This window comes from Cyrtonyx montezumae, unplaced genomic scaffold (genome assembly GCF_038088225.1).
Source record: "Cyrtonyx montezumae isolate F1298 unplaced genomic scaffold, pur_monq_1.0 scaffold_164, whole genome shotgun sequence".
NCBI classification, from domain to species: Eukaryota; Metazoa; Chordata; class Aves; order Galliformes; family Odontophoridae; genus Cyrtonyx; species Cyrtonyx montezumae.
The window spans coordinates 11,034-35,000 of NW_027071897.1; the positions used below are offsets into that span (position 1 = coordinate 11,034).

At 64.7% G+C, this 23,967-nt stretch overlaps 2 protein-coding genes and 1 pseudogene across 2 annotated transcripts in view; 1 reads left to right on the forward strand and 2 right to left on the reverse strand.

Moving 5' to 3' along the window:
- The first annotated feature begins 430 nt into the window (after positions 1-430).
- GPAA1 (glycosylphosphatidylinositol anchor attachment 1) overlaps positions 431-23,967 on the forward strand; it is a 27,497-nt gene continuing 3,960 nt past the window's right edge. The window contains exons 1-7 of the mRNA XM_065733082.1: positions 431-665; positions 2,862-2,963; positions 11,000-11,196; positions 13,862-14,058; positions 18,768-18,921; positions 20,049-20,138; positions 21,715-21,911. Of these exons, the coding sequence (XP_065589154.1) occupies positions 608-665; positions 2,862-2,963; positions 11,000-11,196; positions 13,862-14,058; positions 18,768-18,921; positions 20,049-20,138; positions 21,715-21,911 (995 nt within the window). The 5' untranslated portion in view covers positions 431-607. The remainder of the gene's footprint in view (positions 666-2,861; positions 2,964-10,999; positions 11,197-13,861; positions 14,059-18,767; positions 18,922-20,048; positions 20,139-21,714; positions 21,912-23,967) is intronic.
- Positions 1,465-2,070, reverse strand: LOC136046499 (collagen alpha-2(I) chain-like). The gene is made up of 3 exons (XM_065733083.1): positions 1,854-2,070; positions 1,590-1,657; positions 1,465-1,476 (listed from the first exon to the last, which is right to left on the reverse strand). The coding sequence occupies exons 1-3, from the start codon at positions 2,068-2,070 to the stop codon at positions 1,465-1,467; spliced, it is 297 nt and encodes a 98-aa protein (XP_065589155.1).
- LOC136046500 (putative uncharacterized protein AFDN-DT) lies at positions 17,156-17,910 on the reverse strand (annotated as a pseudogene).

Genomic DNA, 23,967 nt, shown 5'->3' on the forward strand with positions numbered 1-23,967 from the left:
CAGGCGTGGGGCAGCAGTGTCTCCGTGGCGCAGGTGGTGCACGGCACCAACGTGTATGGGATCCTGCGGGCTGTGGGGGGGGGGATCACTTATGGGGCAGGCGTGGGTCACTTATGGGGCAGGCGTGGGTCACTTATGGGGCAGGCGTGGGGCACTTATGGGCAGGCGTGGGTCACTTATGGAGCAGCTATGGGTCACTTATGGGGCAGGCGTGGGTCACTTATGGGGCAGCTGTGGGTCACTTATGGGGCAGGCGTGGGTCACTTATGGGGCAGGGCGTGGGGCAGCAGTGTCTCCGTGGCGCAGGTGGTGCACGGCACCAACGTGTATGGGATCCTGCGGGCTGTGGGGGGGGGATCACTTATGGGGCAGGCGTGGGTCACTTATGGGGCAGCTGTGGGGCAGCAGTGTCTCTGTGGCGCAGGTGGTGCACGGCACCAACGTGTATGGGATCCTGCGGGGCGCCGCGCGCTGCGCGGGACGGAGGCGTTGGTGCTGAGCGCCCCGTGCTGCCCCCCGCCCCATAGCGGCCCCCCCGCCCCATAGCGGCCCCGTGCCCCATAGCGGCCCCGCGCCCCATAGCGGCACCGCGCCCCATAGCGACACCATGGTCCACAACAGTCACGCTGTGGGGCTGCTGCTCGCGCTCGCAATGTACTTCCGTGGTGAGGACCCCAATGACCCCATTGACCCCATTGACCCCAATGACCCCACTGACCCCATAACCCAATGACCCCAATGACCCCACTGACCCCAGTGACCCCAATGACCCCATAGACCCCATAGACCCCAGTGACCCCATAGACCCCAGTGACCCCACTGACCCCATAGACCCCAATGACCCTATAGTCCCCATTGACCACAATGACCCCATAGACCCCATAGACCCCATAGACCCCATAGACCCCACTGACCCCAATGACCCCACTGACCCCAGTGACCCCAATGACCCCAATGACCCCATAGACCCCATAGACCCCAGTGACCCCACTGACCCCAATGACCCCACTGACCCCAATGACGCCATAGACCCCACTGACCCCATAGACCCCACTGACCCCACTGATCCCAATGACCCCACTGACCCCACTGACCCCATTGACCCCAATGACCCCATAGACCCCACTGACCCCATAGACCCTATAGTCCCCACTGACCCCAATGACCCCAGTGACCCCACTGACCCCACTGACCCCACTGACCCCCGCTGACCCCACTGACCCCAGTGACCCCAGTGACCCCATAGACCCCAATGACCCCACTGACCCAATAGACCCCATAGACCCCACTGACCCAATAGACCCCATAGACCCCAGTGACCCCATAGACCCCAGTGACCCCACTGACCCCACTGACCCCAATGACGCCATAGATCCCACTGACCCAGTGACCCCAATGACCCCATAGACCCCACTGACCCCATTGACCCCAATGACCCCATAGACCCCACTGACCCCATAGACCCTATAGTCCCCACTGACCCCAATGACCCCAGTGACCCCACTGACCCCACTGACCCCACTGACCCCGCTGACCCCACTGACCCCAGTGACCCCACTGACCCCATAGACCCCAATGACCCCACTGACCCAATAGACCCCATAGACCCCAGTGACCCCATAGACCCCAGTGACCCCATAGACCCCCACTGACCCCACTGACCCCAATGACGCCATAGACCCCACTGACCCCGCTGACCCCACTGACCCCAGTGACCCCATAGACCCCATAACCCCATAGACCCCAATGACCCCAGTGACCCCGCTGAGCCCATAGACCCCACTGACTCCAATGACCCCACTGACCCCACTGACCCGCTGACCCCACTGACCCCACTGACCCTAATGACCCACAGACCCCAGTGACCCCATAGACCCCACTGACCCCATAGACCCCACTGACCCCACTGACCCCAGTGACCCCAGTGACCCCAGTGACCCCACTGACCCCAGTGACCCCACTGACCCCACTGACCCCACTGACCCCGCTGACCCCGCTGACCCCACTGACCCCATAACCCCACAGTGACCCTACTGACCCCGCTGACCCCACTGACCCCAGTGACCCCATAGACCCCATAACTCCATAGACCCCAATGACCCCAGTGACCCCGCTGAGCCCATAGACCCCACTGACTCCAATGACCCCACTGACCCCACTGACCCCACTGACCCCGCTGACCCCACTGACCCCACTGACCCTAATGACCCCACAGACCCCAGTGACCCCATAGACCCCACTGACCCCATAGACCCCACTGACCCCACTGACCCCACTGACCCCACTGACCCCAGTGACCCCACTGACCCCGCTGACCCCGCTGACCCCATAGACCCCACTGACCCCATAGACCCCACTGACCCCGCTGACCCCACTGACCCCACTGACCCCACAGACCCCATAGACCCCACTGACCCCGCTGACCCCACTGACCCCGCTGACCCCACTGACCCCACTGACCCCATTGACCCCACAGTGACCCCACTGACCCCATAGACCCCACTGACCCCGCTGACCCCACTGACCCCGTAGACCCCAGTGACCCCAGTGACCCCATAGACCCCATAACCCCATAGACCCCAATGACCCCAGTGACCCCGCTGAGCCCATAGACCCCATAGACCCCAGTGACCCCACTGACCCCGCTGACCCCATAGACCCCGTAGACCCCACTGACCCCATAGACCCCATAGACCCCAATGACCCCAGTGACCCCACTGACCCCGCTGACCCCATAGACCCCATAACCCCAGTGACCCCAATGACCCCACTGACCCCACTGACCCCAGTGACCCCAGTGACCCCACTGACCCACTGACCCACTGACCCCGCTGACCGCGCTGACCGCGCTGTGTGTGCAGATCAGATCTTCTGGGCCAAGGACGTCATCTTCCTGATCGCGGAGCACGACGCGCTGGGCACCGAGCTGTGGCTGGACGCCTACCACGGCCTGAACCGCAGCGGTCAGCGCCACGCCCCGCCCCCGCATTCAGCCCCACACACTGACACCCCCAAATCTGAGCCCCACACACTGAGCCCCACACAATGACACCCCCAAATCTGTGCCCCACACATTCAGCCCCACACACTGAGCCCCACGCATTCAGCCCCACACAATGACACCGCCAAATCTGAGCCCCACACATTGAGCCCCACATATTGAGCCCCCCAAATCTGAGCCCCACGCATTCAGCCCCACACATTCAGCCCCACGCATTCAGCCCCACACACTGAGCCCCACACATTCAGCCCCACGCATTCAGCCCCACACATTCAGCCCCACGCATTCAGCCCCACACATTCAGCCCCACGCATTCAGCCCCACACGGAGCCCCACACACGGAGCCCCCACACATTCAGCCCCACGCATTCAGCCCCACACGGAGCCCCACGCATTCAGCCCCACGCATTCAGCCCCACACATTCAGCCCCACGCATTCAGCCCCACATATTGAGCCCCCCAAATCTGAGCCCCACACATTGAGCCCCACGCATTCAGCCCCACACATTCAGCCCCACGCATTCAGCCCCATGCATACAGCCCCACACACTGAGCCCCACGCATTGAGCCCCACGCATTGAGCCCCACACATTCAGCCCCACACACTGAGCCCCACGCATTCAGCCCCACACATTCAGCCCCACACATTCAGCCCCACGCATACAGCCCCACGCATTCAGCCCCACGCATTCAGCCCCACACGGAGCCCCACGCATTCAGCCCCACACATTCAGCCCCACACGGAGCCCCACACATTGAGCCCCCCAAATCTGAGCCCCACACATTCAGCCCCACACATTGAGCCCCCCAAATCTGAGCCCCACACACTGAGCCCCCACACAATGACACCCCCAAATCTGAGCCCCACACACTGAGCCCCACACACTGAGCCCCACACATTGAGCCCCCCAAATCTGAGCCCCACACATTCAGCCCCACACATTCAGCCCCACGCATTCAGCCCCACGCATTCAGCCCCACACGGAGCCCCACACATTGAGCCCCACACATTGAGCCCCACGCATTCAGCCCCACACACTGAGCCCCACACATTCAGCCCCCACACATTCAGCCCCACGCATTCAGCCCCACACACTGAGCCCCACACATTCAGCCCCACGCATTCAGCCCCACACATTCAGCCCCACGCATTCAGCCCCACACACTGAGCCCCACACATTCAGCCCCACGCATTCAGCCCCACGCATTCAGCCCCACGCATTCAGCCCCACACACTGAGCCCCACGCATTCAGCCCCACGCATTCAGCCCCACGCATTCAGCCCCACACGGAGCCCCACGCATTCAGCCCCACACATTCAGCCCCACACATTCAGCCCCACGCATTCAGCCCACACACTGAGCCCCACACATTCAGCCCCACGCATTCAGCCCCACGCATTCAGCCCCACGCATTCAGCCCCACACACTGAGCCCCACGCATTCAGCCCCACGCATTCAGCCCCACGCATTCAGCCCCACACGGAGCCCCACGCATTCAGCCCCACACATTCAGCCCCACACATTCAGCCCCACGCATTCAGCCCCCACACAGAGCCCCACGCATTCAGCCCCACGCATTCAGCCCCACACATTCAGCCCCACACACTGAGCCCCACACACTGAGCCCCACGCATTCAGCCCACACATTCAGCCCCACGCATTCAGCCCCACGCACTGAGCCCCGCGCATTCAGCCCCACACAATGACACCCCCAAATCTGAGCCCCACGCATTCAGCCCCACGCATTCAGCCCCACACATTCAGCCCCACGCATTCAGCCCCACACACTGAGCCCCGCGCATTCAGCCCCACACAGAGCCCCACGCATTCAGCCCCACACATTCAGCCCCACGCATTGAGTCCCCCAAATCTGAGCCCCACACATTGAGCCCCACGCATTCAGCCCCACGCATTCAGCCCCACACATTCAGCCCCACACATTCAGCCCCACGCATTCAGCCCCACGCATTCAGCCCCACACAATGACACCCCCAAATCTGAGCCCCACACATTCAGCCCCCCACATTCAGCCCCCCCAATCTGAGCCCCACACTGAGCCCCCCAAATCTGAGCCCCCACACTGAGCCCCCCAATCTGAGACCCCAATCTGAGCCCCCCAAATCTGAGCCCCCCAATCTGAGCCCCCACACTGAGCCCCACACTGAGCCCCCCAATCTGAGACCCCAAATCTGAGACCCCCAAATCTGAGCCCCCACACTGAGCCCCCCCAATCTGAGACCCCAAATCTGAGCCCCCCAAATCTGAGCCCCCCCAATCTGAGACCCCAAATCTGAGACCCCCAAACCTGAGCCCCCCACACTGAGCCCCCCAAATCTGAGCCCACCAAATCTGAGACCCCCAAATCTGAGCCCCCAAATCTGAGCCCCACACTGAGCCCCCCAAATCTGAGCCCCCCACACTGAGCCCCCCAAATCTGAGCCCACCAAATCTGAGCCCCCACATTGAGCCCCCCAAATCTGAGCCCCACATTGAGACCCCCACACTGAGCCCCCAAATCTGAGCCCCCCACATTGAGCCCCCCAAATCTGAGCCCCCCCACACTGAGACCCCCCAATCTGAGCCCCCCACTGAGTCCCCCAAATCTGAGCCCCCCCACACTGAGCCCCACAATCTGAGCCCCCCAAATCTGAGCCCCCACACTGAGCCCCACACTGAGACCCCCAATCTGAGCCCCCCCAATCTGAGACCCCCAATCTGATCCCCCCAATCTGAGCCCCACAATCTGAGCCCCCCCAATCTGAGACCCCCAAATCTGAGCCCCACAATCTGAGACTCCAATCTGAGCCCCACACTGAGACCCCCAGATTGAGCCCCCCAACACTCAGCCCCCGCACTGACTCCCCCACACGGAGCCCCCCAAATCTGAGCCCCACACTGAGCCCCCCAACACTGAGCCCCCCACACGGAGCCCCCACACGGAGCCCCCCAATCTGAGCCCCCCAGTCTGAGCCCCCCCACACTGAGATCCCCCAATCTGAGCCCCACACTGAGCCCCCCAATCTGAGCCCCCACACTGAGCCCCCCAAATCTGAGCCCCACACTGAGCCCCCCAAATCTGAGCCCCCACACTGAGCCCCCCACACTGACTCCCCCACACTGAGCCCCCCAATCTGAGCCCCCCAAATCTGAGCCCCACACACTGAGCCCCCCATATCTGAGCCCCCCAAGTCTGAGCCCCCCCAATCTGAGACCCCCAATCTGAGCCCCCACACTGAGCCCCCAATCTGAGCCCCCCCAAATCTGAGCCCCCAATCTGAGCCGCCCAATCTGAGCCCCCACACTGAGCCCCCCCAAAACTGAGCCCCCCCAAAACCACGCCAACACTGAGCCCACGCCAACACTGAGCCCACAAAACTGAGTCCCCCCAAAACTGAGCCCCAAAACTGAGCCCCCCAGAAACTGAGCCCCCCAAATCCACCCCAAATCAGACCCCAACCCAAATCAGACCCCACCCCAAAACAGAGCTCACCCCAAAACAGACCCCACCCCAAATCCATACCCTGACACCCCAAAACAGACCCCACCCCAAAACTGACCCCACCCCAAAACAGACCCCATCCCAAATCTGTGCTGTGTCACCCCAAACCCACAGACACCCCCAAATCCATGCCCTGACACCCCAAAACGGACCCCGCCCCAAATCTGCACCTCTCCCACCCCAAACCCCTCTGACCCCAAACGCCCTCTGACCCCACCCCCCCCCCACCCTGACCCCTCTGACCCCAAACCCCCTCTGACCCCCCTAACCCCCCTGACCCCTCTGACCCCCCTTTTCCCACCCTGACCCCTCTGACCCCCCTTTTCCCACCCTGACCTCTCTGACCCCCTGACCCCCCCTCCTTTCCCCCTGACCCCCTCACCCCCCCTCCTCCCACCCTGACCCCTCTGAACCCCCCTCTCTCCTACCCTGACCCCCCTAACCCCCTGACCCCCTAACCCCCTGACCCCCTCTCCTCCCACCCTGACCCCCCTAACCCCCCTGACCCCCCTGACCCCCCCTAACCCCCAACCCCCTGACTCCCCCTCCTCCCCCCCTGCCCCCCTGAACCCCCTGACCCCCTGGCCCCCCTGACCCCCTGACCCCCCCTGCTCCCCCCCTGCCCTCCTGACCCCCCCTGACCCCCTGGCCCCCCTGACCCCCTGACACCCCTGACCCCCTGGCCCCCCCTCCTCCCCCCCCTGACCCCCTGACCCCCCCTCCTCCCACCCTGACCCCTCTGAACCCCCTGACGCCCCCTCCTCCCACTCTGCCCCCCCGGCCCCCCCTGCCCCCCTGCCCCCCTGACCCCCCCCTCCTCCCACCCTGACCCCCTGACCCCCCCTCCTCCCCCCCTGCCCCCCTGACCCCCCTGGCCCCCCTGACCCCCCCCTCCCCCCTGACCCCCTGACCCTCTGACCCCCCCCTCCCCCCCTGCCCCCCTGACCCCCTGGCCCCCCCTGACCCCCTGACTCCCTGACCCTCCCTTTCTCCCACCTTGACCCCCTGACCCCCTCTCCTCCCCCCCTGACCCCCTGACCCTCTGACCGCCCCCTCCTCCCACCCTGACCCCTCTGAACCCCCCGTCCTCCCCCCCTGACCCCCTCTCCTCCCACCCTGACCCCCCCTCCCCCCTTGACCCCCTGACCCCTCTGACCCCCTCCCCCCCTGCCCCCCTGACCCCCTGACCCTCTGACCCCCCCCTCCTCCCACCCTGACCCCTCTGAACCCCCCTTCTCCTACCCTGACCCCCCTGACCCCCCTGACCCCCCTGACCCTCTGACCCCCCCTCCTCCCCCCCTGACCCCCTGACCCCCCTCCCTCTGCCACCCTGACCCCCCTGACCCCTCTGACCCCAAACCCCCCCTGACCCCCCCTCCTCCCACCCTGACCCCCCTGACCCCTCTAATCCCCCTCCCACCCTGACCCCCTGACCCCAAATCCCCCCTGACGCCCTGACCCTCCCACCCTGACCCCTCTGACCCCAAATCCCCCCTGACGCCCTGACCCCCCCTCCTCCCCCCCTGCCCCTCTGACCCCAAACCCCCCCTGACCCCCCTGACCCTCTGACCCCCCCCCTCCCCCCCCTGACCCCCTGACCCTCTGACCCCCCCCTCTTCCCCTCCTGACCCCCTGACCCCTCTGACCCCCTGACCCCCTGACCCCCCCTCCTCCCACCCTGACCCCTCTGAACCCCCCCGTCCTCCCCCCCTGACCCCCTCTCCTCCCACCCTGACCCCCCCTCCCCCCCTTGACCCCCTGACCCCTCTGACCCCCTCCCCCCCCTGCCCCCCTGACCCCCTGACCCTCTGACCCCCCTCCTCCCACCCTGACCCCTCTGAACCCCCCCTTCTCCTACCCTGACCCCCCTGACCCCCCTGACCCCCTGACCCTCTGACCCCCCCTCCTCCCCCCCTGACCCCCTGACCCCCCTCCCCTCTGCCACCCTGACCCCCCCTGACCCCTCTGACCCCAAACCCCCCCTGACCCCCCCTCCTCCCACCCTGACCCCCTGACCCCTCTAATCCCCCTCCCACCCTGACCCCCTGACCCCAAATCCCCCCTGACGCCCTGACCCTCCCACCCTGACCCCTCTGACCCCAAATCCCCCCTGACGCCCTGACCCCCCCTCCTCCCCCCCTGCCCCTCTGACCCCAAACCCCCCCCTGACCCCCCTGACCCTCTGACCCCCCCCCTCCCCCCCTGACCCCCTGACCCTCTGACCCCCCCTCTTCCCCTCCTGACCCCCTGACCCCTCTGACCCCTGACCCCCTGACCCCCCCCTCCTCCCACCCTGACCCCTCTGAACCCCCCGTCCTCCCCCCCTGACCCCCTCTCCTCCCACCCTGACCCCCCTCCCCCTTGACCCCCTGACCCCTCTGACCCCCTCCCCCCCTGCCCCCCTGACCCCCTGACCCTCTGACCCCCCCTCCTCCCACCCTGACCCCTCTGAACCCCCCTTCTCCTACCCTGACCCCCCTGACCCCCCTGACCCCTGACCCTCTGACCCCCCCTCCTCCCCCCCTGACCCCCTGACCCCCCTCCCTCTGCCACCCTGACCCCCCTGACCCCTCTGACCCCAAACCCCCCCTGACCCCCCCTCCTCCCACCCTGACCCCCTGACCCCTCTAATCCCCCTCCCACCCTGACCCCCTGACCCCAAATCCCCCCTGACGCCCTGACCCCTCCCACCCTGACCCCTCTGACCCCAAATCCCCCTTGACGCCCTGACCCCCCCCCCCCTGCCCCTCTGACACCAAACCCCCCCTGACCCCCCTGACCCTCTGACCCCCCCCTCCTCCTACCCTGACCCCCTGACCCCTCTAATCCCCCTCCCACCCCTCCCCCCCGACCGCAAATCCCCCCTGACGCCCTGACCCCCCTGACCCCCCCTCCTCCTCCCCTGACCCCCTGACCCCCCCTGACCCCCTGGCGCCCCTGACCCTCTGACCCCCCCTTCTCCCCCCCTGGCCCCCCCCTCTTCCCCTCCTGACTCCCCTGACCCCTCTGACGCCCCCTCCTCCCACCCTGACCCCCCCTCCCCCCCTGACCCCCTGACCCCCTGACTCCCCCTTATCCCACCTTGACCCCCTGACCCCCCCCCCCTCCCCCCCGACCCCCTGACCCCCCCTCCTCCCACCCTGACCCCCCTGACCCCCTGACCCTCTGACCCCCCCTCTTCCCCTCCTGACCCCATGACCCCCTGACCCCCCCCTCCCCCCCTAACCTCCTGACCCCTCTGACCCCCTCCCCCCCTGACCCCTTGAGCCCCCCTTCTCCCACCTTGACCCCCCTGACCCCCCCTCCTCCCCCCTGACCCCCTCTCCTCCCACCCTGACCCCCCTAACCCCCCTGACCCCCCTGACCCCCCTAACCCCCAACCCCCTGACCCCCCCTCCTCCCACCCTGACCCCTCTGAAGCCCCCGTCCTCCCCCCCTGACCCCCCCTCCTCCCACCCTGACCCCTCTGAACCCCCCGTCCTCCCCCCCTGACCCCCTCTCCTCCCACCCTGACCCCCTGACCCCTCTGACCCCCTGCCCCCCTGCCCCCCTGACCCTCTGACCCCCCCCCTCCCACCCTGACCCCTCTGAACCCCCCCGTCCTCCCCCCCTGACCCCCCTCCTCCCCCCCTGACCCCTCTGACCCCCCTAAACCCCCTAAACCCCCTGACCCCCTGACCCCCCTGGCCCCCCTGACCCCCCCCTCCCCCCTGACCCCCTGACCCTCTGACCCCCCCCTCTTCCCCTCCTGACCCATGACCCCCTCACCCCCCCCTCCCCCCCTAACCTCCTGACCCCCCTGACCCCCTGGCCCCCCTGCCCCTCTGACCCCAAACCCCCCCTGACCCCCCTGACCCTCTGACCCCCCCCCTCCCCCCCTGACCCCCTGACCCCCTGACCCCCCCCTCCTCCCCCCCTGCCCCTCTGACCCCAAACCCCCCCTGACCCCCCCTGACCCTCTGACCCCCCCCTCCCCCCCTGACCCCCTGACCCTCTGACCCCCCCTCTTCCCCTCCTGACCCCATGACCCCCTGACCCCCCCCTCCCCCCCTGCCCCCCTGACCCCCCCTGACCCCCCTGACCCCCTGGCCCCCCTCACCCCCCCCCCTCCCCCCCTGACCCCCTAACCCCCCCTTCTCCCACCTTGACCCCCCTGACCCCCCCTCCTCCCCCCCTGACCCCCTGACCCCCCCTTCTCCCACCTTGACCCCCTGACCCCCCCTCCTCCCCCCCTGACCACCTGACCCCCTGACCCCCCCTCCTCCCACCCTGACCCCCTGACCCCCCCTCCTCCCACCTGACCCCCCCTCCTCCCACCCTGACCCCCTGAACCCCCCGTCCTCCCCCCCTGACCCCCCCCGTCCTCCCCCCCTGACCCCCTCTCCTCCCACCCTGACCCCCCCTCCCCCCCTGACCCCCTGACCCCTCTGACCCCCCCTCCTCCCCCCCTGACCCCCCCCCTGCCCCCCTGCCCCCCTGACCCCCGTCCCGCTGCAGGGGGCACGTGGTGGGGGGCGCAGGGCCGCGCCGGGGCGCTGCAGGCGGCGGTGTCGCTGGAGCTGAGTGGGGCGGTGGTGACGAGCGTGGACGTGGCGCTGGAGGGGCTCAACGGGCGCCTGCCCAACATGGACCTGCTCGCGCTCTTCCACGCGTGCTGCCACCGCGCCGGGCTGCTCTGCACCATCCAGGGCAAGGTGGCTGCACGCGTGTGTCACGTGTGTGTCATGTGTCATGTGTGTCAGGTGTCGTGTGTGTGTCATGTGCCATGGATGTGCTGGGCTGCCACCGCGCCGGGCTGCTCTGCACCATCCAGGGCAAGGTGGCGGCACGCGTGTGTCATGTGACATGTGTCATGTGTCATGTGTGTCATGTGTCATGTGTGTCATGTGTGTGTTGTGTGTCATGGATGTGCTGGGCTGCCACCGCGCCGGGCTGCTCTGCACCATCCAGGGCAAGGTGGCGGCACGCGTGTGTCACGTGTGTGTCATGTGTGTCATGTGTCATGTGTCACGTGTGTGTCATGTGTGTCATGTGCCATGGATGTGCTGGGCTGCCACCGCGCCGGGCTGCTCTGCACCATCCAGGGCAAGGTGGCGGCACGCGTGTGTCACGTGTGTGTCATGTGTCATGTGTGTCATGTGTGTCATGTGTCACGTGTGTCATGTGTCACGTGTGTCATGTGTCCTGTGTGCCATGGATGTGCTGGGCTGCCACCGCGCCGGGCTGCTCTGCACCATCCAGGGCAAGGTGGCGGCACGCGTGTGTCACATGTGTGTCATGTGTGTCATGTGTCATGTGTGTGTCATGTGTCATGTGTGTCATGTGTGTGTCATGTGTCCTGTGTGCCATGTGTGTCGTGTCATGTGTGTCGTGTGTGTCATGTGTGTGTCATGTGTCACGTGTGTCATGTGTCATGTGTTGTGTGTCACGTGTGACATGTGTCGTGTGTGTCGTGTCATGTGTGTCATGTGTCGTGTGTGTCATGTGTCGTGTGTCATGTGTGTCGTGTCATGTGTGTCATGTGTCGTGTGTGTCATGTGTGTCATGTGTGTGTCATGTGTCATGTGTGTCATGTGTGTCGTGTCATGTGTGTCGTGTGTGTCATGTGTGTGTCATGTGTCACGTGTGTCATGTGTCGTGTGTTGTGTGTCACATGTGTGACGTGTCGTGTGTGTCGTGTCATGTGTCTTGTGTGTGTCGTGTGTCATGTGTGTGTCATGTGTCGTGTGTCATGTGTGTCGTGTCATGTGTGTCATGTGCCGTGTGTGTCATGTGTCATGTGTGTGTCATGTGTGTCATGTGTGTTGTGTCATGTGTGTCATGTGTCGTGTGTGTCTGTGTCATGTGTCACGTGTGTCATGTGTCATGTGTTGTGTGTCACGTGTGTGACATGTGTCGTGTGTCGTGTCATGTGTCATGTGTGTCATATGTCATGTGTGTGTCGCGTGTCGTGTGTGTCATGTGTGTGTCATGTGTTATGAGTGTGTCACGTGTCATCTGTCATGTGTCGTGTGTGTCATGTGTCTCTTAAAGGGCCCTCACCCCCTTTCCCCCACCCCTCCTCCTCTTAAAGGGACCCCACCCCTCCTCCGCTTAAAGTCCCCTCACCCCCTTCCCCCCCCCTCCTCCTCTTAAAGGGACCCCAACCCTTTTCCTCTTAAAGGGACCCCACCCCTCCTCCTCTTAAAGGGACCCCACCCCTCCTCCTCTTAAAGTCCCCTCAACCCCTTCCCCCCCACCCCTCCTCCTCCTAAAGGGACCCCTCCCCTCCTGCTCTTAAAGTGCCCTCAACCCCTTCCCCCCTCCCCTCCTGCTCTTAAAGGGACCCCACCCCTCCTCCTCTTAAAGGGACCCCACCCCTCGTCCTCTTAAAGGGACCCCACCCCTCGTCCTCTTAAAGGGACCCCACCCACCCCACCCCTCCTCCTCTTAAGGGACCCCACCCCTCCTCCTCTTAAAGGGACCCCACCCCTCGTCCTCTTAAAGGACCCCACCCCTCCTCCTCTTAAAGGGACCCCACCCCTCCTCCTCTTAAAGTCCCCTCCCCCCCTTCCCATTCCCCCCTCCTCCTCCTAAAGAGCCCCGTCCCCTTCTCCTCTTAAAGGGACCCCGCCCCTCCTCCGCTTAAAGTCCCCTCACCCCTTCCCCCCCACCCCTCCTCCTCTTAAGGGACCTCACCCCTCCTCCTCTTAAAGGGACACCACCCCTCCTCCTCTTAAAGGGACCCCACCCCTCGTCCTCTTAAAGGGACCCCACCCTCGTCCTCTTAAAGGGACCCCACCCCTCCTCCTCTTAAAGGGACCCCGCCCCTCCTCCGCTTAAAGTGCCCTCACCCCCTTCCCCCCCACCCCTCCTCCTCTTAAAGGGACCCCACCCCTCCTCCTCTTAAAGGGACCCCACCCCTCCTCCTCTTAAAGGGACCCCACCCCTCGTCCTCTTAAAGCGACCCCACCCCTCGTCCTCTTAAAGGGACCCCACCCCTCCTGCTCTTAAAGGGACCCCACCCCTCCTGCTCTTAAAGGGACCCCACCCCTCCTCCTCTTAAAGGGACTCCACCCCTCCTCCTCTTAAAGGGACCCCACCCCTCCTCCTCTTAAAGGACCCCACCCTCCTCCTCTTAAAGGGACCCCAACCCTTTTCCTCTTAAATGGACCCCACCCCTCCTCCTCTTAAAGGGACCCCCGCCCCTCCTCCGCTTAAAGTCCCCTCAACCCTTCCCCCCCCAACCCTCCTCCTCTTAAAGGGACCCCGCCCCTCCTCCTCTTAAAGTCCCCTCCCCCCCTTCCCATTCCCCCCTCCTCCTCCTAAAGAGCCCGTCCCCTCCTGCTCTTAAAGGGCCCTGTCCGTTTGGGCCCGCAGCTGCAGGTCCGGACGCGCCGTCGGGGCCGGGCTCGGGCGCACCGCGCTGCAGACGCTGCTGCTGAGGCGCTGGCGCAGGCGGGCGGGGCCGTGCGCGGGGAGCACGCGCTGTTCCTGCGCTACCGCATCGACGCCGTCACCGTGCGCGGCATCAACAGCTTCCGGCAGCACAAGCACGACCTGACCGCCGTGGGGAGGTCCGTGTGCGCCCCGTAGCCGCCCCAGAGCGACCCCATAGCGACCCATAGTGACCCCATAGTGGACCCCCATAGGGACCCCATAGTGGCCCATAGGGATCCCATAGCGACCCATGGGGACCCCATAGCGACCCCATAGGGGCCCCATAGTGACCCCATAGCGACCCCATAGGGATCCCATAGCGACCCCATAGAGACCCCCATAGCGACCCCATAGTGACCCCATAGGGACCCCATAGGGATCCCATAGCGACCCCATAGGGACCCCATAGCGACCCCATAGAGACCCCATAGGGACCCCATAGAGACCCATAGAGACCCCATAGAGTCCCATACGGACCCCATAGAGACCCCATAGTGACCCCATAGAGACCCCATAGAGACCCATAGAGACCCCATAGCGACCCCATAGGGACCCCATAGCGACCCCATAGAGACCCCATAGCGACCCCATAGAGACCCCATAGGGGACCCCATAGAGACCCATAGAGACCCCATAGAGTCCCCATACGGACCCATAGAGACCCCATAGTGACCCCATAGAGACCCCATAGGGACCCCATAGAGACCCATAGAGACCCCATAGAGACCCCATATTGACTCCATAGGGACCCCATAGTGACCCCATAGCGACCCCATAGGGGCCCCATAGAGACCCATAGAGACCCCATAGAGACCCCATAGGGACCCCATAGAGACCCATAGAGACCCCATAGAGTCCCCATACGGACCCCATAGAGACCCCATAGTGACCCCATAGAGACCCATAGGGACCCCATAGAGACCCATAGAGACCCCATAGAGACCCCCTATTGACTCCATAGGGACCCCATAGTGACCCCATAGCGACCCCATAGGGGCCCCATAGAGACCCATAGAGACCCCATAGAGACCCCATAGGGACCCCATAGCGACCCCATAGGGACCCATAGGGACCGCATAGAGACGCCATAGGGACCCCATAGAGACCCCATAGGGACCCCATAGCGACCCATAGGGACCCCATAACAGCTTCCGCAGCACAAGCACAACCTGACCGCTGTGGGGAGGTCCGTGTGCGCCCCATAGCCGCCCATAGCGACCCCCATAGCGACCCCATAGGGACCCATAGGGACCGCATAGAGACCCCATAGGGGACCCATAGAGACCCCACAGGGACCCCATAGCGACCCATAGGGACCCCATAGGGACCCATAGAGACCCATAGGGACCCCATAGTGACCCCATAGAGACCCATAGAGACCCCATAGCGCCCCATAGTGACCCATTATGGCCCCATCGCGCCCCATAGCGCCCCATAGTGACCCCATAGCGCCCCATAGTGACCCATAGCGCCCCATAGTGGACCCATTATGTCCCCATCGCGCCCCATAGAGACCTATTATCACCCCATAGCGCCCCATAGTTACCCCATAGCGCTCCATAGTGACCCCATAGCCCCCCATAGTGACCCATTATGGCCCCATTGCGCCCCATAGAGACCTATTATCTCCCCATAGCTCCCCATAGGGCCCCATAGTGACCCCATAGCGCCCCATAGTGACCCATAGCGCCCCATAGTGACCCCATAGCCCCCCATAGTGACCCATTATGGCCCCATTGCGCCCCATAGAGACCTATTATCTCCACATAGCTCCCCATAGGGCCCCATAGTGACCCCATAGGGCCCCATAGTGACCCATAGCGCCCCATAGTGACCCATAGCCCCCCATAGTGACCCATTATGGCCCCATTGCGCCCCATAGAGACCTATTATCTCCCCATAGAGCCCCATAGTGACCCCATAGCGCCCCATAGTGACCCATTATGGCCCCATCGCGCCCCATAGAGACCTATTATCACCCATAGCGCCCCGTAGTGCCCATAGCGCCCCATAGTGACCCCATAGCCCCCCATAGTGACCCATTATGGCCCCATTGCGCCCCATAGAGACCTATTATCTCCCCATAGCTCCCCATAGGGCCCCATAGTGACCCCATAGCGCCCCATAGTGACCCATAGCCCCCCTAGTGACCCCATAGCCCCCCATAGTGACCCATTATGGCCCCATAGCGCCCCATAGTGACCCATAGCCCCCCATAGTGACCCATTATGGCCCCATCGCGCCCCATAGTGACCCCATAGCGCTCATAGTGACCCCATAGCCCCCCATAGTGACCCATTATGGCCCCATTGTGCCCCATAGAGACCTATTATCTCCCCATAGCTCCCCATAGGGCCCCATAGTGACCCCATAGCGCCCCATAGTGACCCCATAGCGCCCCATAGTGACCCATAGCCCCCATAGTGACCCATTATGGCCCATCGCGCCCCATAGTGACCCCATAGCCCCCCATAGTGACCCATTATGGCCCCATCGCGCCCCATAGTGACCCCATAGCCCCCCATAGTGACCCATTATGGCCCCATTGCGCCCCATAGAGACCTATTATCTCCCCATAGCGCCCCATAGCGACCCCATAGCCCCCCATAGTGACCCATTATGGCCCCATAGTGCCCCATAGTGACCCATAGCCCCCCATAGTGACCCATTATGGCCCCATCGCGCCCCATAGAGACCTATTATCACCCCATATCGCCCGTAGCGCCCCATAGCGCCCCATAGTGACCCCATAGCCCCCCATAGTGACCCATTATGGCCCCATCGCGCCCCATAGTGACCCCATAGCGCCCCATAGTGACCCATAGCCCCCCATAGCGACCCATTATGGCCCCATCGCGCCCCATAGTGACCCCATAGCGCCCCATAGTGACCCATAGCCCCCCATAGTGACCCATTATGGCCCATCGCGCCCCATAGTGACCCCATAGCGCTCCATAGTGACCCCATAGCCCCCCATAGTGACCCATTATGGCCCCATTGTGCCCCATAGAGACCTATTATCTCCCCATAGCTCCCCATAGGGCCCCATAGTGACCCCATAGCGCCCCATAGTGACCCATAGCCCCCCATAGTGACCCATTATGGCCCCATCACGCCCCATAGTGACCCCATAGCCCCCCATAGTGACCCATTATGGCCCCATAGCGCCCCATAGTGACCCCATAGCCCCCCATAGTGACCCATTATGGCCCCATTGCGCCCCATAGAGACCTATTATCTCCCCATAGCGCCCCATAGCGACCCCATAGCCCCCCATAGTGACCCATTATGGCCCCATAGTGCCCCATAGTGACCCATAGCCCCCCATAGTGACCCATTATGGCCCCATCGCGCCCCATAGAGACCTATTATCACCCCATATCGCCCCGTAGCGCCCCATAGCGCCCCATAGTGACCCCATAGCCCCCCATAGTGACCCATTATGGCCCCATCGCGCCCCATAGTGACCCCATAGCGCCCCATAGTGACCCATAGCCCCCCATAGCGACCCATTATGGCCCCATCGCGCCCCATAGTGACCCCATAGCGCCCCATAGTGACCCATAGCCCCCCATAGTGACCCATTATGGCCCCATCGCGCCCCATAGTGACCCCATAGCGCTCCATAGTGACCCCATAGCCCCCCATAGTGACCCATTATGGCCCCATTGTGCCCCATAGAGACCTATTATCTCCCCATAGCTCCCCATAGGGCCCCATAGTGACCCCATAGCGCCCCATAGTGACCCATAGCCCCCCATAGTGACCCATTATGGCCCCATCACGCCCCATAGTGACCCCATAGCCCCCCATAGTGACCCATTATGGCCCCATAGCGCCCCATAGTGACCCCATAGCCCCCCATAGTGACCCATTATGGCCCCATTGCGCCCCATAGAGACCTATTATCTCCCCATAGCGCCCCATAGCGACCCCATAGCCCCCCATAGTGACCCATTATGGCCCCATAGTGCCCCATAGTGACCCATAGCCCCCCATAGTGACCCATTATGGCCCCATCGCGCCCCATAGAGACCTATTATCACCCCATATCGCCCCGTAGCGCCCCATAGCGCCCCATAGTGACCCCATAGCCCCCCATAGTGACCCATTATGGCCCCATTGCGCCCCATAGAGACCTATTATCTCCCCATAGCGCCCCATAGTGACCCCATAGCCCCCCATAGTGACCCATTATGGCCCCATCGCGCCCCATAGTGACCCCATAGCGCTCCATAGTGACCCCATAGCCCCCCATAGTGACCCATTATGGCCCCATTGCGCCCCATAGTGACCCCATAGCGCTCCATAGTGACCCCATAGCCCCCCATAGTGACCCATTATGGCCCCATTGTGCCCCATAGAGACCTATTATCTCCCCATAGCTCCCCATAGGGCCCCATAGTGACCCCATAGCGCCCCGTAGTGACCCCATAGCGCCCCATAGTGACCCATAGCCCCCCATAGTGACCCATTATGGCCCCATCGCACCCCATAGTGACCCCATAGCGCCCCATAGTGACCCATAGCCCCCCATAGTGACCCATTATGGCCCCATCGCGCCCCATAGAGACCTATTATCACCCCATAGCGCCCCGTAGCGCCCCATAGCGCCCCATAGTGACCCCATAGCCCCCCATAGTGACCCATTATGGCCCCATCGCGCCCCATAGTGACCCCATAGCGCCCCATAGTGACCCATAGCCCCCCATAGTGACCCATAGTGACCCCATAGCCCCCCATAGTGACCCATTATGGCCCCATCGCGCCCCATAGAGACCTATTATCACCCCATATCGCCCCGTAGCGCCCCATAGCGGGCGCGCAGTGACTGAGCGCCCCACAGGATGCTGGAGGGAATGTTCCGGAAGCTGAACAACCTTCTGGAGCGGCTGCACCAGTCGTACTTCTTCTACCTGCTGCCGTCACTGTCGCGCTTCGTCTCCATCGGGCTCTACATGCCGCCCTTCGGCCTCGTGCTGCTCGCGCTCCTCCTCAGGGTCTGTGGGGCGTGGGGGGCAGGGTGTGGGGTGGGGGGGGGCTGGGCTGAGGGGTGTGGGGTGTGGGGTGTGAGGTGAGGGGTGGGGTGTGGGGTGTGGGATGTGAGGTGGGGCGTGGGGGGTGGGGGGTGGGATGTGAGGCTGGGGGTGGGGTGTGGGGTGTGGGGTGTGGGGTGTGGGGCGTGGGGTGAGGGGTGGGGTGTGAGGTGGGGGGTGGGGGGTGGGATGTGGGGTGTGGGGTGTTAGGTGGGGGGTGGGGTGTGGGGTGTGGGGTGAGGTGTGGGGTGTGGGGTGTGGGGTGGGGGGTGGGGGGTGGGGTGTGAGGTGAGGGGTGGGGTGTGGGGCATGGGGTGTGAGGTGTGGGGCGTGGGATGTGGGGTTCGGAGATGTGTGGGATCTATGGGGCGGGATCTGTGGGGCGGAGATGTGTGGGATCTATGGGGCGGGATCTGTGGGATCTATGGGGCAGGATCTATGGGGTGGAGATGTGTGGGATCTATGGGGCGGGATGTGTGGGATCTATGGGGCGGGATCTATGAGGCAAGATGTGTGGGATCTATGGGGTGGGATCTGTGGGGCGGAGATCTATAGGGCAGGATCTGTGGGGCGGAGATGTGTGGGATCTATGGGGTGGGATCTGTGGGGCGGAGATGTGTGAGATCTATGGGGCGGGATGTGTGGGATCTATGGGGCAGGATCTATGGGGCAGAGATGTGTGGGATCTATGGGGCAGGATCTGTGGGGCGGAGATGTGTGGGATCTATGGGGCGGGATCTATAGGGCAGGATCTGTGGGGCGGAGATGTGTGGGATCTATGGGGTGGGATCTGTGGGGCGGAGATGTGTGGGATCTATGGGGCGGGATGTGTGGGATCTATGGGGCAGGATCTATGGGGCAGAGATGTGTGGGATCTATGGGGCAGGATCTGTGGGGCGGAGATGTGTGGGATCTATGGGGCGGGATCTATAGGGCAGGATCTGTGGGGCGGAGATGTGTGGGATCTATGGGGTGGGATCTGTGGGGTGGAGATGTGTGGGATCTATGGGGCGGGATGTGTGGGATCTATGGGGCAGGATCTATGGGGCAGAGATGTGTGGGATCTATGGGGCGGGATCTGTGGGGCGCAGGCTCTGGACCTATGGCTGCAGCTCCATAAGAGCGACAGCGCCGCGGGAGAGCGGATGTGGGACGGGGACACAGCGCCGCGCGGCACCGAGGTCAGCGCTGCCCCACACCTCCGCCCCACACCTCCGCCCCACACCTCCGCCCCACACCTCCGCCCCACATTGCCCTATGTGGATCCACACGGCCCCAGATGACCCCAGATGACCCTGGACGACCCCAGACAACCCCAGATGACCCCAGATGACCCCAGACGACCCCAGATGACCCCACATAGCTCCAGACGACCCCAGATGACCCCAGACGACCCTACACGGCCCCAGATGACCCCAGACGACCCCACATAGCCCCACACAACCCCAGATGACCCCAGACAGCCCCAGACGACCCCAGGTGACCCCACATAGCCCCAGACGACCCCAGATGACCCTAGACAACCCCAGATGACCCCAGGTGACCCCACACAGCCCCAGACGACCCCAGATGACCCCAGATGACCCCACACAGCCCAAGATGACCCCAGATGACTCCAAATGACCCCAGACGACCCCACATAGCCCCACACGACCCCAGACGACCCCAGATGACCCCACACAGCCCCAGATGACCCCAGATGACCCCACACAGCCCCAGACGACCCCAGATGACCCCACATGGCCCCAGACGACCCCAGATGACCCCAGATGACCCTAGACGACCCCAGATGACCCCAGACGACCCCACACAGCCCCAGACGACCCCAGATGACCCCACATGGCCCCAGATGACCCCAGATGACCCCAGACGACCCCAGATGACCGCACACAACCCCAGATGACCCTAGATGACCCCACATAGCTCTAGACAACCCCAGACGACCCTACACGGCCCCAGATGACCCCAGACGACCCCAGATGACCCCAGATGACCGCACACAGCCCCACACAACCCCAGATGACCCTAGACAACCCCAGATGACCCCAGATGACCCCACATAGCCCCAGACGACCCCAGATGACCCCAAATGACCCCAGACGGCCTCAGGCGACCCCACACAGCCCCAGACGACCCCAGATGACCCCAGACGACCCCAGATGATCCCACACGGCCCCAGACGACCCCAGATGACCCCACATAGCTCCAGACGGCCCCAGATGACCCCAGACGACCCCAGATGACCCCAGACGGCCCCAGGTGACCCCACACAGCTCCAGATGACCCCACGCGGCCCCACACAGCCCCAGATGACCCTAGACGACCCCAGGCGACCCCAGACGGCCCCAGACGACCCCAGACGACCCCAGATGACCCCAGACGGCCCCAGGTGACCCCACACAGCCCCAGATGACCCCATGCAGCCCCACACAGCCCCAGATGACCCTAGACGACCCCAGATGACCCCAGACGACCCCAGGTGACCCCACATAGCCCCAGACGACCCCAGACGACCCCAGATGACCCCAGACGGCCCCAGGTGACCCCACACAGCTCCAGATGACCCCATGCAGCCCCACACAGCCCCAGATGACCCTAGACGACCCCAGATGACCCCAGACGACCCCAGACGACCCCAGGTGACCCCACATAGCCCCAGACGACCCAGACAACCCCAGACGACCCCAGACGACCCCAGACGACCCCAGCCATCCCGAGCCGACCCCGCAGCGTTGCCCCGGTGCCGTGTCCCCGCAGGATCGCCCCGTGGGGCTGCTGGCGCTGGTGCCGCCGCTGGTGGTGTCGCACGGCGCGGGGCTGGCCCTATATGCGCTGCCACTTGTGGGGCAGCACGTGGCCACGCAGCACTTCCCCGTGGCCGAGGCCGAGGCCGTGGTGCTCACGCTCATCGCCATCTACGTGGCCGGGATGGCCCTGCCCCACAGCACGCACAGGTGGAGATGGGGCGGGGGGAGGTGGGGCGGGGGGAGATGGGGCGGGGGGGGGTATGGGGCGGGGGGAGATGGGGTGGGGGGGGTATGGGGCGGGGGGGTATGGGGTGGGGGGAGATGGGACGGGGGGAGATGGGGTGGGGGGAGATGGGGTGGGGGGGGTATGGGGCGGGGGGAGATGGGGCGGGGGGATATAGGGCAGGTGGATATGGGGCGGGGATATGGGGTTGGGTGGGCAGATATGGGTCAGGGGGAGATGGGGCGGGGGGAGGTGGGGCGGGGGGAGATGGGGTGGGGGGGGGTATGGGGCGGGGGGCTATGGGGTGGGGGGGTATGGGGTGGGAGGAGATGGGGCGGGGGGGTATGGGGAGGGGGGAGTATGGAGTGGGGGGAGATGGGGCGGGGGGGTATGGGGTGGAGGGAGATGGGGTGGGGGGGGTATGGGGCGGGGGGAGATGGGGAGGGGGGGGTATGGGCGAGGGGGGGATGGGGTGGGGGGAGATGGGGCGGGGGGGGATGGGGCGGGGGGGTATGGGGTGGGGGGGAGATGGGGCGGGGGGAGATGGGGCGGGGGGATATAGGGCAGGTGGATATGGGGCGGGGATATGGGGTTGGGTGGGCAGATATGGGTCAGGGGGAGATGGGGCGGGGGGAGGTGGGGCGGGGGGAGATGGGGTGGGGGGGGGTATGGGGCGGGGGGGTATGGGGTGGGGGGGTATGGGGTGGGAGGAGATGGGGCGGGGGGGTATGGGGAGGGGGGAGTATGGAGTGGGGGGAGATGGGGCGGGGGGGTATGGGGTGGGGGGGAGATGGGGTGGGGGAGATGGGGCAGGGGAGGTATGGGGTGGGGGGGAGATGGGACGGGGGGAGATGGGGCGGGGTGATATGGGGCGGGGATATGGGGTTGGGTGGGCAGATATGGGTCAGGGGGATATGGGGTGGGGGGAGATGGGGTGGGGGGAGATGGGGCGGGGGGGAGTGGATATGGGGTGGTTGAGGTTGGATGTGGGGTGGGTGAGAGCAGATGGGGGGCAGGTGGGGCAGCCATGGGGCAGCTATGGTGTATCCCTGGGGCAGCCGTGGGGCAGCCATGGTGTATCCATGGGGCAGCCGTGGGGCAGCTATGGTGTATCCATGGGGCAGCCGTGGGGCAGCCGTGGGGCAGCCATGGTGTATCCATGGGGCAGCCGTGGGGCAGCCATGGTGTATCCATGGGGCAGCCGTGGGGCAGCTATGGTGTATCCATGGGGCAGCCGTGGGGCAGCCGTGGGGCAGCCATGGTGTATCCATGGGGCAGCCGTGGGGCAGCTATGGTGTACCCATGGGGCAGCCGTGGGGCAGCAGTGGGGCAGCCGTGGGGCAGCCGTGGGGCAGCAGTGGGGCAGCTATGATGTATCCATGGGGCAGCCGTGGGGCAGCTATGGTGTATCCATGGGGCAGCCGTGGGGCAGCAGTGGGGCAGCCGTGGGGCAGCCGTGGGGCAGCAGTGGAGCAGCTATGATGTATCCATGGGGCAGCCGTGGGGCAGCTATGGTGTATCCATGGGGCAGCCGTGGGGCAGCCATGGTGTATCCATGGGGCAGCCGTGGGGCAGCCGTGGGGCAGCAGTGGGGCAGCCGTGGGGCAGCCGTGGGGCAGCAGTGGGGCAGCTATGATGTATCCATGGGGCAGCCGTGGGGCAGCTATGGTGTATCCATGGGGCAGCTATGGTGTATCCATGGGGCAGCCGTGGGGCAGCTATGGTGTATCCATGGGGCAGCTATGGTGTATCCATGGGGCAGCAGTGGGGCAGCTATGGTGTATCCATGGGGCAGCCGTGGGGCAGCTATGGTGTATCCATGGGGCAGCCGTGGGGCAGCCATGGTGTATCCATGGGGCAGCAGTGGGGCAGCTATGGTGTATCCATGGGGCAGCCGTGGGGCAGCCGTGGGGCAGCTATGATGTATCCCTGGGGCAGCCGTGGGGCAGCAGTGGGGCAGCCGTGGTGTATCCATGGGGCAGCAGTGGGGCAGCTATTGTGTATCCATGGGGCAGCTGTGGGGCAGCAGTGGGGCAGCCA

Bases quoted from the DNA above. Each gene is read 5' to 3' on its own strand.
- LOC136046499 (XM_065733083.1), bottom strand. From the start codon at position 2,070: ATGGGGTCACTGGGGTCAGTGGGGTCAGCGGGGTCAGTAGGGTCACTG. The intron at 1,658-1,853 runs GTGGGTCATTAG...CATTGGGGTCAG, and splicing joins CTATGGGGTCACTGGGGTCT to TGGGGTCAGTGGGGGTCTAT.